This window comes from Schistocerca nitens, chromosome 5 (assembly GCF_023898315.1).
Source record: "Schistocerca nitens isolate TAMUIC-IGC-003100 chromosome 5, iqSchNite1.1, whole genome shotgun sequence".
NCBI classification, from domain to species: Eukaryota; Metazoa; Arthropoda; class Insecta; order Orthoptera; family Acrididae; genus Schistocerca; species Schistocerca nitens.
In genome coordinates this window covers 495492662-495509242 of record NC_064618.1, presented here as the reverse complement: position 1 = coordinate 495509242, position 16581 = coordinate 495492662, and the positions used below count along the sequence as shown (strand labels likewise).

The 16581-nt window shown below is 39.0% G+C and overlaps 1 protein-coding gene across 2 annotated transcripts in view; it reads right to left on the bottom strand.

Annotated features, from left to right (window-relative positions):
• The window catches only part of LOC126259820 (phosphatidylserine synthase 2-like), a 210327-nt gene that overhangs the window by 100262 nt on the left and 93484 nt on the right, over positions 1–16581 (bottom strand). For both annotated transcript variants that reach the window (XR_007546563.1, XM_049956861.1), the window contains exon 8: positions 5981–6126. Coding sequence is in view for 1 of the 2 variants with exons in the window: in XM_049956861.1 (XP_049812818.1) it covers positions 5981–6126 (146 nt within the window). In the remaining variant the exon portion in view is untranslated. The remainder of the gene's footprint in view (positions 1–5980; positions 6127–16581) is intronic.

Below are 16581 nucleotides of genomic sequence, written 5' to 3'. Positions count from 1 at the left end.
CTTGTTTATTATCCAAAAAAGGTTTCCTGAATTTCCTACTATGTTTACCCGCTGATGTAAATGGAACTAGTTAACTGTCTGGGAAGTAGAAACACTTTACTTAATCTCGTTCACCACAATCGATGTTTTGGAAAGGTCTGCAATTGTGTAATTCATTATCTAACTAATGAAATGCTGCATCACTTATGTATTTTTTGATGCTTAGAAAGATGTTTTCCTTGAATTTATTCCTATTGTCAAGTGCAAATGTTTACATAAGTATTTTGTGTTATGGTTGCATATGTGATGGTATGCATCTCTTGCTATCTAGGTGCCATACAAATAGGTACTGCACGTGCACGCGCACACAAGGTTTTTGTGTGAAAAATCACAAAAATATTTATGTAAATATTTGTACTTCACAATGAGAATAAATTCTCAAAACACATTTTACTAAGCATGAAAGAATACTTAACTGGTGCAGTGTTTCATTATTTAAACCAGAAACATTTAAGCAATGCACAGGTGTCAACTAGCACTACACAAGTGTCCAAACAACAACACACGTGAAATGTGATTTTCAGCCATCATGACGAGAGCAACAGTCATGAAGTTGCACATGTGCAGTAGAGACTAAAAACTTGTCATTGGTTATTACTCGAATGAATGTAGTTACTCCCATCAGTCACTATGCCGATTAGGGGTTGGCAGCAGAAGGAAATAAAGTACGAATTGTACCAACTCTTACCAATTCATATCTTTTGAGTAGAGTGTCATAGTTTCAAGAAACTTAAATGTATAACGATTGTAAACACCGCTTAAAGACCAACGCCATGCCTGTGTCATTTTATATCAATTACGTCAGTTTTCTCTCCATGAACACTGTTTCATAAAACATAAATTCTGGGAAAATTATAAGTATATTAACATAAAATTGGATGCGAATTAACAGTGTGAACATAGGAAATTTGCCAGGAGTGAAAAAAATGTTGTAAACGGTGGAAAAACGTTAATTCCAGGAACATAAAAGCGATGTTATACTGTATGTCCAGCTATCATAATGTAAGGACAGAGGTGTGTGTGTGTGTGTGTGTTTGTGTGTGTGCGTACGCGTGCGCACATTAACGTGTTTTGTTTTGTATGTGTATTTTACTCTAGCTCATCAAAGGATTTATTCCGAAAGCTAGAAGTTTTCTTTCTCTTTTGTGTGTGTGTGTTGACAGCTCAATGCTTCTGATATTCAGTGAAAGGTCCCCTTTACTCCTAAATTATTTACATTCTGTCAGAACTTTCCTTATGGTATTAGTAGGTTAAGAGATTTAAACTACGATAACCAAATTCTGAAATTGAAGACACAAAGGGTTTAAAAGAGAAGGCACTGATAGTTTTGGATGTATGAAAACAGACATTTGTCTAACTCACACATAATCCTCAGGTATGCTGTGTTTGTTTACTCTCTGCCTTGTGTCCTATTACTCTGACCACCATTTTAATTAAAGCTAACTTCTCAGCTATGATGTACACTAACTTCTTTATCCCTCTCTCTTGACACTTTGTAAAGAGTGACCGAAACTTTTTATATCTCCTTTCACAGCTCTTAGTGCTCCTCAGTTTTCATTGCCAGTCATTATCACCACGAGGAAAAAAAAAAATACTTCCATCAGAAATTTACGTGTTTTTACTGAGTGTACAGCATACTTATTGACACTTGCACAGTCTAACCAACTAAAAATGAACAAAAATGGAAGAAAGCAGCTGTTACATCACCCTATTATGACATTCCACTACTTTTTTTTTTTTTTGAGCCCACATGAAAAGTCGCACAATGCAACATGCAAGAGAAGGAGAAGAGGATAGAACTGGATCTGATCATAGAGAAGTAACACATAATCACATTTCTGTAAGGTTACTACATGCCGTTCTTTCTCAGACGGATATACAACTCAAGCTTATAATCATTCTTCAGAAGTCAGAAGTTTCTACTGACATATGCAAGTGTCCAATACTAACAAGAAATCATTTTACATTATGAAAAGATTCTTTGGTGTTCACTTGCAGAAAATCATTGACATATTATTTATAAAAATCAACTGGCCATGTTTAACTCTACTATTCAATGCTCGTTTTGGGAAAAAAAACATTATTGTAATAAAATCACATGTTCATTAATTATTTTTTACAATAAAGAATACTGAAATCTTAATGAGCATTAGTTTTTCAAGACAAATTTGTTAATGGTGTTCTGTTTGCTACGTGTTTTGACTGCCAATCTTTTTGATGTTCTCTCTCATTCTTCCATTAATCAACCAATTTTCTTCTCTTACCTCATTTTTTATTTAATCACTCAACCACATTGTGTTGTTTCCTAATACCACCAGCTGAGCTATGTTTTCTGTATGTCCTTGTTTGACCAACATTCCCACCTTAAATATGTACTTACTGCTTTTGCTTTTACCTGACAACCTTCCAAAATATTTAATGGCTTACTCCTGCTTTATCGATTTATAGTAACATGTATTCTTCATTGTTTTAGAACCACTTACTATGTTCCAGTTCTGATGTTGTGCATGCCTACTACACGCCTGTGTACCTTACTCTAGCAACAGGGTAGTGTCTTACAGCATAGAATTCCTGATACACTCACTGAGTATAAAGGAATACATCCTAAAATAGTGCTGTCCCAGGTGATGCTTACTTAGTATGCATTTTTCTTGTTATGGGTGTATTGTACACTTCTTGTAGATTCAATACTGCCTCTAGTCTCACTGCAGCTGTTTTACTCTCTTCTTTTTTTTATTTTACAACAGCATGTGTAAGTGAACTAAATGCAGCTGTGAAATTCTGCTTCATCCTCAAGAAAAAGTCACAAAACTGTTGTGATGTTGAAACCAGCTTAGAGGGATGATAATATGAAAAAAAATTAACCCTGTGGTGCATGAATTTCACTGCAGTGGACAGCTTTCAATGGTTACTTTTCTGGTATTTTCAATCAGTCATGAGGCTGCAAATGCATGTAGGGCACAACACTAGCAGGAAGTGCCCACTGCAGTTGACCGTGTGCATTTGCCTGATAGAAAACACTGAAGAACCAACCATTACCAACTGTGCACTGTAGTGGACGCTATGTGCCAGAGGGTTAATCTTACAAAAATGGCAACTTGACAAGTCTCATTCTGGACACTATTAATTTCGAAGACAGACAAAAAGTCTACAAAATTTGTGGAGTACGCTTGAAGACCAACAACTGATTATGAACACATGACAGAGTTAACTGGCTTGTCTTCACATTTAGTTCAGAAAATTTTAATCAAAGATCTGGGAATGAGAAGGGTCATTGCTAAATCTGTGCCTTGGCTTCTAACTCATCTACAAACATAAAGTTGAGTACACGCAAGCTGTACTTTGAAAGAACAGCTCCAAATTGAGCCAGAATTTTTCCACAAGTTCATTAATGGTGACCTCTCACGGCAGTTATGATTCTGAAACCGAACAACAATCAAAATAGACAACATCATTGTCACCTAACAAAAAAAGGGCTTGCTAAATGTCAGGAGAATGTTCATTTGGTTTTGTGAAGTCACACTATGTAAAGTTATTAGTGCTTCATACCTGTACCATTAATAGTGTCTCAAGAAACTCATATCTTTTAACTGTGCTCTCAAAAATCACAATACAAACACTGTCCAGTTCTTGCAAGTAATATAATGTACCAAATACTTTTTCTCAGTATTCAAACACAAGCTACAAATTAATTAAATGTGTCTTGAGGATAGCAAGTATGTATTTTGTTTAGGTTTTGCATAGAATGATAACAAAATAGATCTTTGGTTATAAAAATGTTCTTTCAGTATCACTGAATCACTCTGCAGTACATGACCGCAAGTGCATTAGCCAACCTCCTACATTATTAAGCAGCTAAAAGGAGTATAATGCAGTTGGACCAAATAATATGAATACCTCATTTCTGAAGCTTGATTTCTGTCATATCTAGAATGGAATAGTAATGAGGGCTTTTGAAATAATTTTGAAAGACTACATTCAATGGTGCAGGTGCTGCTCATCCACTTACATGAGTGAAAGAAATCCTGTTTCAATTCTATGCTTCACATTATGTTCTTCACACAGGGTGATTATAATTAAACTTTTGCTACTTGAAAAGGACCCCCATGAAAAACGAGTGATCATAAAACAATGAAACACTGTAGAAACCTCTGTAAGAACACACAGAAGAGAAATAATGAATAAACAACTGAAAGAGACACATTTTAATTTCCACATGAGAAGGTAACATTTGTTGATTGTGTACCATATTTACTTTCCAGGTTACAAATGTTGCTCAATGTGATGACTATCTGCATCCATGAAACCCTGTAACTGCACTGGACACACCATTTCACTATTCTTTGCACCACTTTTTGCACGGTGACTATGGAAAGTTCATCTGTCATGACACAGCTCGAGCACTGCTTGAAGATCGCACACTGTGTCCAGCATTCTCAGCTATGCCAAAAATAACTTCAACAATTTGTGGTGCAATAGGCCATCGGCCTCTACCAGGAGCAATTCACAAATCACCCGTTAATTTGAATTTCCAAGTCACGTTCTTCAACCATGTGCAGAAAGAGGACCACTAAAACTTTATGAGTGAAACCATGCTTACCTTCCCCAGACCTATGTTGACTGTGCAGAACTGTAATGCACACTGATGCTTGTATTTCAATCCTACATTGCTGTTCCAGTACCAGCACATAACGACAAGTAATGACATGAACACTACTAACAACACAACCCCTGGAGCGCACAGCGTGAATATTGTTCCTATAAAGTTGGTTATCCATATGGCAAATAATTATCCATCTACACTGGCTCAAGCAATGAAAGTTTCATTATAACCACCCTGAACATTGACACATTCTCTAGTAGGGAACAGCAAAAAGTAGAATAAATTGACCAAAAGTTTCATTGCTCTGCAGCCCAGATGCTGTATTCTTTGCACTAGTGAATCCTATTCTTTGAAATCACCTGATTTACAAGAAGTGTGGCAAAAGCACTTCAGCCACAAATCCTTTGTTTGTGCAGCTGCTGCCACTCTTGTGTTATTTACAGTGTGTGCTCTAGATTGATTTAAGCTCAGCAATCACATTTCTATTCCTCTTTAATTCCCCATTGTCTGTATTATTACATCTACCTTCTTGACCACTGTCATGTTTAGCAAGTAAAAGTTTTCCTAGAAACTCTGTATGCTCACATAAAACTCAATACATTGGCTCTAAATACTGCTGGCAAACACAAGTACAGTGCTAAAAATATATAAACTCATTACACCTCATTTGGGCAATGGGAGCACCAACTGCATCACCATACAATTTACAAGGACATGCCCATCATTGCAGTTTAGCTGGAAACAAACTCCTTTGCTAACACAGAACTATCAAAAGTCAAAACAGATTTGGAATATCGGAGGCAAAAACAACCTATTTCAATGTAAAAACAACAAATTACAATAACAATGAAGAGGAATGAGTCGGTTTCTGACTGGAGCCATATTTTGCTTTTGTGGAATCTACAGATTATGTAGTGCACTCTGATTGGGATCTGCTATTATTGTTAACTCAAGAGAGAGAGAGAGAGAGAGAGAGAGAGAGAGAGAGAGAGAGAGACTGTGTGTGTGTGTGTGTGTGTGTGTGTGTGTGTGTGGATAACTGGATATCTTGTCTTTGTTTTTACTTCAGGCTTTCTGTGCCTATGTCCAAGTTCTTCTAATTTAATGGCATACATACTTGTTGCAGAATTCCACGCATATCCGCTACAAACTTAAATGAGGCTGTAAACCACAAACTAATCTCAGTTTATACATTTTCAGCAGAGCATACAGCCTATCCATTTTCAACAAAACGTTTACACAGAAATGAACTCGTGGGAAAAAAATATTCGTCACACAAGTACATGTAACTGCACTTAGAAACTGCTTTTAAAAAATGTAACAGCTATATGTACTCACGGATCATCCAAATACTGGAAGACTTCCCGCATTGATACAGCACCCCAAAGTAATATGAAAAACAAGCGTACAAGGTTAAAGTAGTGTTCTGGTGGAATCCACATCACAAACTTCAAGTAAAACGTATTCAGTTCTGCAACGAGGAACTGAAAATGATGAAAAAAGATTAAATGTTAGTTAATTTTGCAGTATTCATTTTAAATCATCATAAAGGAAAGTCTATGCTAAGTTTATTTACAGGAGGAAGTAGTGGATGGAATTCTCATGTGAAACACCAATTTTCAATTTTATGCTACTTCTGTGACTTTCATGTCACTGCTGCAGCTTCGTACTTCAAATGTCTTCGCAAACCTGACTTAACTTAGAGAAAAAATTTAGATTCTCACTAGGAAAAAAAAAACCTTATGTTAGTGAGCTTTATTAGCCACTAATCCACACAGGCAGTCCTGAAAAATGGTGCCAACAAAAAAGAGAACTTTCAGCGATATGCAAACAGTACACACACTCTCAAAATAAACAACATAAGGTACAAATATTAGAATACTTAACAATCTACTTAAAACAATGGTGTTAATAAAAAGCTAAGTACACACAGAAAAACCTAAGAAATATACTAGAAGATAATCAGACTGACTGACTTTTTTTTTAATTGCTGTCTTTAAGACAATGAAGGCCTGCTGGAATGTTATGTGACAGTCGTCCTGTGAGGTCATCTACATATTGCTAGCACAGTAGTAACAACATCACGCTACACTAAGCTCCCTACTGTATGATTCCTGACAAAGAAATGTATGAAGTGAAGCATATTTTGCAAGACAGAAATGAGTGAATAAGTGACAGATCTCATAAATGTTTTCTGCACTGTGTATAAACTGAACAGAAAACATGCACATTTTTCTCTACCTGCATGTTATTGCCAGTTTATGCAACATGCAATGTCTTCACTCAGAAAAGAGGGGTCAAACTGTAATGTAATAAACATATCACAAACATATACAACTTACATTGTCCTCTTATTCTTAGATTAGTGTCTTCAGAATTTTGATTGTGTTGAAAACATTAACAACAGCATCCATACTAACATTCATTAACAGAAGAATGTCTCATTTTCATATGTAGCTAACAGTATATTCCTTGTAGTGTGTCGGGGAATAGTGTTATGTAACAACATTACTGTCCAACAGTCCTATAATGTTAGCACTGGGTGACAAACATACAGGTTTTGTATAAAAAGTACATGGAAAAGTTTTGGAAAAATGGATTTATTCGAGACACTGGTACAATGACTTAAAATTCTTCGAAGTACAGCCCTTGAGTGTTGACACACTTTTTCCAGCAGCTTTTCCACAACTTGAAGGCTACCTGATAGGTGGATTCCGAAAGGATCTTAAGAGTATGGGTGCAAGATTCCGTGACGGCACTCAGGGTCCTCATAGTGATGTGTAGTCAGCTGGTGCCAAGTTGGGACTGTAAGGGGATTGGGGAATCATCGTGATGCTGTTTATCATCAGGCGGTTGGTCACCTTGGAGCAGACGTGGCTGGGTGCATTGTTGTGATGCAGTTTCCAATTTCTGGCAATGGCTGGCCTCACCCGGTTGACACTTCTCTTGTCTTTTTAGCACTTCTAGGTAAAAAGCACCATCCACAGTCTGCCCTTCACGTACAAATTTGTAGTGGATCACGCACGTGGCATCAGAGAAAACAATGGCATTGCTTTCACTCTGGATCTGCTCATTCAAGCCCTTTTCAGATGAGGCGATGGAGCAGTGTGCCATTCGGAACTTTGCTGCTTTGTTTTCAGGTCGTATTTGAACATCCAAGTTTTGCCTTCCAAGATTATGTTGTCCAAAAAGCCTTGGTCTTCAACAAATTATGAAAGATCTTCACAAGCAGACACTGGCCTCTGTTTTTGGTCGTATGTCAAGACCGTTGGGACAAGTTTAGCACAGATTTTTCACATCACCAAATCTTCAGTGATAATGGTGTGTACTATCAATGCCAACTGCATCTGCAACGATGCTCACACTTAACTGATAGTATGAATTCAGTTCTTCAAGCACACCGAGCACATTGCTGTCAGTTCTAGATGTCAATGTCTGTCCGGCACGGGGCTCGTATTCCACACTCTCTCGGCTGTCTTTGAAGGGCTTGTTGTTGTTGTTGTTGTTGTTGTTGTTGTTGTTGTGGTCTTCAGTCCTGAGACTGGTTTGATGCAGCTCTCCATGCTACTCTATCCTGTGCAAGCTTCTTCATCTCCCAGTACCTACTGCAACCTACATCCTTCTGAATATGCTTGGTGTATTCGTCTCTTGGTCTCCCTCTATGACAATTAAAAAATTTCAGTTTGTGAGATGCTTTCATAGTTGAACACTTGTCGAATCATGGCCGATGTCTCCATATCTGATTTCCCATACCAACACAAAATTTGATGGTGTACTGCCGTTCGATCGTTCACAGTATTTTACATTTGCACCAGTTCACTTGACAAGGTTCCACTAAAAACACCATCTCTCCTCAATGAACGCTTGCATGTGACTGGTGATTGGTGTGTTTTGAAGGCCATACCTCTCCCATCATTGAACATGAATGGTTATAGTGCAGTGCACTGTACAGTCAGGTCAGGAAAAAATTGTTCCCGATACTTTTTATACAGACTGTGTGTTCTGAAAGATGGCTTATTTTGTAAGACGAAAGTCAGGTCTAGTGGTATAGTGTGTGTCACCGAGCGAGGTGGCGCAGTGGCTAGCACAAGGGACTCGCATTCGGGAGGACGACGGTTCAATCCCGCATCTGGCCATCCTGATTTAGGTTTTCCGTAATTTCCCTAAATCGCTCCAGGCAAATGCCGAGATGGATCCTTTGAAAGGGCACGGCCGACTTCCTTCCCTAATCCGATGAGACCGATAACCTCGCTGTTTGGTCTCTTCCCCTAAACAACCCAACCCCAACCCTTGAAGACAGAATACAGTGTGTGTCTGAAAACTGAGCGGTTGTGGGATCAAATCCCAGTCATATGACAGAAACTTTTCTGTCTGCCTCTAAGCAACCTTTTACTCCTCAATAAAATTAACTGTGAGTATTTGCCATGAACAACATGTTATTCGAATTGCATCATAAACTGTACGTCCACTTTCCCTGGTAGGATTACTGGGGTAGGTTCAGGACATGTAACTCGCCAAAGAGGTGTTCAATTGAAAGGCTTGCCACACAAAATTATGTAAGACAAAAACAGTAATATGTTTTCCTTCACGGATATGATTGTCAACTAAGCACCCCATTAGGAAAGTAGTTTAAAAACTTTTAATGTGACCACAACAGTAAGAGGAACAAACATATTTGGTTAGTCCATTATAAGCTGACATGTAAATAGACATTATACTGAAGTGACACTTCAAAGCAAAAGTTTATGGTCTGCAAAGTGAGAAGTTACCACATGAAAAGGGAAGCTATTGTTATTATTACTTTGAGTAATTATTACCCAGTAACTAGGAGCCAGATATAGGGTTCATTGATGTAACCTGTGATTGAGGCTTTTTAGGGAAAGCCACAGTACAGTACACCATATATTACGTGAGGTTGCAGACAACAGTCTGAGCTGTAATCCCAATATACACCTCAAGATCACACCAGAAACATTTCTGAGAATACTTCTCATACTAATGTGAAGATTGTGTTACACTTTCTGTGCTGTAATAAGTGTTGATTGTTCTTTGGGAAATATTAACACAGAGCTGGAGAGTTGCTCAGGAGAATGGGTCATTTTGCTCAGGAGAATGGGTCTTTCATTTGGTAGCATAAAAAGTGATATAGTCTGCATCTGCGTATTCTTGTATGACAATACTTACATGCCTCACTGCTACATCCAGTCTTACAATAATAGTATCAATAATATTGAAGCAATTTTCTGTATTTTTACTACACCTGTTTTAAGGTAAATTCTTCCGACAGACAGAGCTGCAGAGTAAGTGTAGCTACAGTTGAAACCTAATAGCAAAGCATAAAACTGAAAATTGGACAAAATCTTGGATCTCAAAGAATTCTCATTTAGTGTGTTCAGTAAACATATATAAAAGCTGAAAGAAAATGTATGAACTGCTAACATGAAATGGAAGAACATATGCAATGTCAGCTGATACGTTGTGCTTATAAGAATATCATGTGTAAATCACTGATGTTAACACACACATCTAGATGGACACGAGGTAATGTCACATTACAGCACAAGTACTGAAGAAAATGGGGAAACACCTGTATACACGCAACCCTTACATGGGGTCCAAGCCCAGAAAAATAATATACAGAGAGTTTAGAAGCTCTTTTATAGCTGTATCAGTATAGCCAATCTGGAAACACACAAGTTATTAGCAGTGACTGTTTACAGGTCTCCATCAGGAAATATCCAGCTCTGCATTATTTCTCACACTAATGCTTCCAGCAACATGAATTGAAGGTCATGGTGCAATGGGCATTGTTTTTAGGACCAAAAAACCTTTGTGATTTAAATGTGTAGGCTATAATAAGTAGTTTATCTGACAATTATGGTCACATGGAAATGAAGAACATCATGTGTAAATTCCCCAACCATGCCACAGTCATGGGGGATTGCTGTAGTTGGGAGAGAAATGTACTTAGAACAAGAAGCAGGGACAAAGAATCTTGCAATGCTATATTAAATGTTTTTCTTGAAATTTATTTAAATCATTCATTAATGATGAATAAAAAGTTAAGCAAGGTACAAACACATAGGGCTATTCTAAATGATTCATTTGTTTTCAGAGTTCTATATTTTACAAAGTATTATATTACTGATGCATGAATAGAACCATAAACTCACTGAGTTTGCATTGTACACACCAGTGTAATAGCACAGTGTCTTCACAAAATAGTGAGAAAGCAAGAAAAGAGTTTTTGTGTGTTTAGTGATGAAGCAACCTGCCATTTATTTGGAAAAGGTAAATCAGCACAATGTGAGAGTGTGGGCCACTGTAAAACCTCACAAAATTTTGGCACATGAACAAGATTCACCGAAGGTTAATTTTTTCTGTGTAATGTCACAGGTGAAGCTGTACTGCTTGTTTTTCTTCTGTGACAGGCACTTCTTATCTTGATATGTTGAACTTTCCAACAAGATGGGGCACCCCCCTCATCGCAGCAACGATGTATCCCTACCTATACAATGAACATTCGCAGCATTGGATTGGCATAGTGGTGAAGGTGGTGTGGCTCTGTTCCTTGGCCCCCAAGGTCTCCTCACCTAACATCTTGTGACTTTTTCCTATGGGGGGGGGGGGGGGGGGGTGTCCTTCAAGGACCATGTTTATGTACCTCCACTGCCAAGAACACTGGGACAGCTATGAGAACACATTAATGGTGCTCTGACGGCCACTGATGTGATGTTGTTACGTAAGGTATGGAATGAACTTCACTATCACTTGCACGTGTGTTGTGTGACCAGAAGGGCACTCGGAGTCATTTGTAGAGTGCAAAATGCCAACTTGTTGGGTCTACAGTTTTATTCATGCATCAATTTGTACATGTAATCCTTTGGAAAATATAGAGCTTTCAAAATAAATTAATCATTTAGAGTAGACCTGCGTTCCTACTTAACAAGTGTTATGGGAAAATCATTAGAAACTTCCTGAGCAGTCAGCAGCAAACATTCACTCTGTGGAAGATGTCTGGCAGATATTCAATCATATTACACACCATGTGCTTATTAGTAGATGCCCTAAAAGGTAGTGTGTGACTGGTATGAGCCACCAGAGTTCAGTGTTAATAAAATGTTGGGAAAACGTTTTGTATCAGCTACATATCTGCAAATATGTGTGGGATTAGATTCAATGGCAGAAGGAAATGAAAGAATAAGCTTCTTTTTTGGCAGGGGGTGGGGGTGGTGGGTTGTACAATTACCCTGATATAAAAATAAAATAACTAAAAGAAAGGCAATCAGTTAGAAAGTACACATCTTTGCACATTTGTGAACTAAAAAGCAGTTGCTGGGAACATTCAAAACAGTGTTGCTTCACCCCATGCATTGTAACACAATTGGATCTACCTTGCATACCATTCATTTGGTCGAGATGTTGCTGCTCAAGCTTGTCCAGATCTTGTACAGTGATCTTCCTGAAGTCATCCAGACTGTGAGAAATGTTCCTGTAAAGATGCAGTGCCAGTTTCAGCCAGCATGAAGCATGCTCAACTGGGTCACGCCAGCAGCTACAGTATTCTAATAATTTCCGGGTATGCAGCCGGATCCCGTCAACATTCTGCCACGATATTTTGGCCCAGAGACGTCCAGCCATCATCAGGTGAGTACACAACTACTGAAGAGCCCAGGTGCAGTCACGATATTTATGTCGAATCTCACACATGCAAAATGTACTGGCATCCAACAGCGCATGCGCCAGGTGTTGACATGCACGGCATAGCCGAGTTGTACGTGCTGCCCTCAGTGGTGAAAGTAAAAGATCATCTAGTCATTGAGTATCGAATGACGCTGTCGATTCCGCTGTGACTGTATAATTTTAATAACAGGATTCCAGTTTTTATCCAGCTGAAAGCCGTTGTCACGATTTATAAGATTATCGGCAAGACATATTTCCACTGATTCTTTGATTACGGAATCCCAAAATCTGGAAACCGGAGCTAAACGCAGAATTGAAAAGGACCCAACAAAACGAATATAAAGGAAAACTGCCACTCTTTTGAACGACTTTCTCTACCTGAACAAGTTCTCAAGAGATTGAGACCACACAATGCAGTACCACCAAGACTCTATGGTCTTCCCAAGATACACAAGGATGGTGCCCCACTACGATTAATAGTGATTAATATTGGTGCTGCGACCTATTCTACAGCAAAATATCTAGCCTCACTAGTAAAGCCGCATGTGGGTAAGTGTTGCCACCATATACGTAATTCCGAGGATTTTGTCAGTCGCTTGAAGGAAGTTAAGCTTAGCAGCTCGAATTTATTAGTTAGCTTCGATGTGGTCTCACTTTTTACCAAAGTGCCTTTAATGGAATCGTTACATCTTATTGGTAACTTATTCAGTGCACAAATGACAGCCTTGTTTGAACATGTACTCTCCTCAACATACTTCTTATTCAATGACGAATTCTTTGAACAAACAGACGGCGTCGCCATGGGGAGCCCTTTGTCCCCTGTGGTAGGTAATCTCTTTATGGCTGACTTTGAGGAGAAAGCACTCGAGTCTGCTCTTTTAAAGCCTACGGTCTTCTGGCGGTACGTAGATGATACTTTTGTTGTATGGTCTCATGGCAGACAGGAACTGGAGAAATTCCTTCATCACAAACTAATTATATGAGAATATCAAATTCATGATGGAGATTGCAAAAGATGGCACTTTACCATTTCTAGACATACCAGTACGCCGTAAAAATGATGGGTCATTAGGACATTCTGTGTACAGGAAACCAACTCACACAGATCTGTATCTCCAGGCATCAAGCTGCCACCACCCAGCGCAAACAGCCGGTGTTCTCAGTACCTTACTACATCGAGCGCACGTAATATCGGATGATGAAAACCTCCGTGCAGAATTAGAACGCTTGGAGAAGGTTTTTAAAGAGAATGGCTACACTTCACGCCAAATAAGGAAGGCCATGCGCAACTGTCATAACAAGAAGCAACACACTGAGCACGATGATGACGAATACAAATCAACTGCATCCCTTCCATACGCCGGGAATGTGTCGTCGAAAGTAGGGCGATTACTGAAGAAAAATAAAATCGAGGTTATCTTCCTTCCACCAGCAAAGAACCGGACCCTGGTTGGATCCGTTAAAGACGATTTACAATTGAAGCAATTGAAGAAAGCAGGCATCTACAAAATTCCCTGTGAATGTGGCTCTGCATATATTGGCCAGACGACAAGAACTGTCCATGAACGATGTGCAGAACATGAAAGATACACCTGTCTGCGCCAACTGTCAAAATTGGCAGTAGCAGGGCACTGTATTTCTTTGGGACATTCAATGGAACACAATGAAACAAAAATTTTAGCTCCGGTTTCCAGATTTTGGGATTCCGTGGAATCAGTGGAAATATGTCTTGCCGATAATCTTATAAATCGTGACAACGGCTTTCAGCTGGATAAAAACTGGAATACCGTTATTAAAATTATATAATCACAGCGAAATCGACAGCGTCATTCGATACTCAATGACTAGATGATCTTTTACTTTCACCACTGAGGGCAGCACGTACAACTCAGCTATGCCGTGCATGTCAACACCTGGCGCATGTGCTGTAGGATGCCAGTACATTTCGCATGCGTGAGATTCGACATAAATACCGCGACTGCACCTGGGCTCTGCAGTAGTTTTGTACTCACCTGATGATGGCTGGACATCTCTGGGCTGAAATATCGTGGCAGAATGTCGATGGGATCTGGCTGCATAGCCGGGAATTATTAGAAGAAGAAATACGCCAGGAAAATTTCAGAAGTCACAGCTACAGTAGTGTTCACTTTTTCCTTCAGGAGGTGGACAATGTGTGCAATGTGTGCATTGCTTTAGTGTCTGAAGGCACATGCATTGCCACAATGTTGACTGTAGGGATGGACAATAGATTGGAGGGTCCTGGCCCAATACTGCACAGTCGTCAAATTACCCTCAATAGCAATGAAGGCATCAGACAACCATGCATGACAGTAGCCCAAAACATGACTGATCCACTTTCCTACTGCATCAGTCACACTGGATGCTCAAGACCTGCCTGCCTTCACACTCTTCCATTACAGAGGTGACTGTACTTTGTGAGAAAGAGTGTTAAGGAAAAGGTTTCTGACTTTTTTTAAATCAGAAAGAAAAAAGAAGAGCCTGTTTAAGCCATTACGGTGAACTGTTTTAGGAAGCTAACATGAAAGCAGAGAGAGCCATAGCAAATTCAAACAAAGCTAGACCTTGGTCAACAAACAAAACTGAAGGAAGTCAAAATGGGTGTAAAGGCAGTTATACAGAAAGCATTCAATGAATCTGAAAGCAAAATCTGAATTGTCAGAAAATACTAAACAGTTTTGGGCTTGCATAATATCAGTCAACAACACACCAATTACAACAATCTGCCCAAAGGTTTGTTGACCATGATGCCACTATAATGTAAGATGATAAAATGAAGGCCAAAATACTAAACTCTGTCTTTGAAACTGTTCCACCTAAGAAGATTACAGCACATATCGTGTGTTCACCTACCACATGGATGCAGAAATGACAGTTGTAGAAATAAGGGGGAACAGAACAGAAAAGCAGCTCAAATCACTTGATAGTGAAAAGAAGAGAAAAAAGCCATAGGATCCAGTGCAGTGCCCATAAGATCTATATTGAATATGCAGAGGAATCAATCCCTCTATTAATGTCAGTTAACTGTACATCAATGGAATAACGGTGCATGCCATATGGTTGAAAAACGATGCACATAGTTCCAGTCTATACAAAAGGATTCAACATCTACTCGCAAAACTGTAGACTTACTCACTGATGTGAGGGGGGAGTGATAATGGCACAATATGTACTCTCCACTACACCCAATATAGTGGCTTGTGGGCTACTGATGTAGACGTAGATGTTGATGACACAGCTCAGTTAAGATTATAACATGAAAACAGTGTATAACTGGGACTCAATCAATGACTCTGTCACATTATTATTATAGGAAAAATTCTGGGAAGAAATTTACAAAGCACAAGGTGGTGTTGAGAAATATCTTTATGTTATAAAAATACTTCTACAAGACTCTGAATTCTGTTCCCTGTTGAAACATCTGAGAGGCAAACAGAGTAGAAGCCAGGATATATACTGATGATCCCCAACATTATAACCACCTGCTTAATGGCATGTTGGACTATCTTTGGAACAAAATACACCAATGATTCTGTGTTGTATAGATTTTACATGTTCTTGGTACGTTTCTGGAGGTAAGTGACACCAGATGTCTATAGCTGGAATCACAAATGATGGTGTTTGAGGTTAGGGTCAGTCTACAGACCTACGCCACGTGTTCTCTGACAGCCAGTGAGCATTCAGTGGTATCCTGAGCACTCTGCTGTGAACAGCAAACCTAGTGTGAGCATTAAACATGATTGTAGAGTGTTATTCAGTGAATTTTTATTCCACTTGCTGCAAGTTGTCACAGCTGATGGTGAACAACAAATTCTACATAAGCAACTGAGAGACATAATTTGCAGGCAACACGCTTTCTCCAAGTGCAAAGCACATGTGTGCCAATACCACAATTATCGCTTGCAACAAGAAATGCTGCAACCACTGTATAAAGCCCTACCTGTACAGGCCAACATAGTTCATGAATCAGACTATATGCACAGGTCATGCAATTGACTTGTTGGTAGTGTGGATGGAGCTGATAGCATCCCAGATGTGTTCCATTTATGTACAGGTCATACAAGTAATGTAAATTACGAGTCAGTTGTTTCTAGGCACAGAGTCAGTCATGTCCCAGATGTGTTACACTGGGTTTAGATCACGTGAATTTGGTGGCCAAGACATAGAAGTGAGTTCACTATCACGCTCTTCACACCATGATTCTGGTTTTGTAAAATAGATTTCTCTTGCACTGCAGA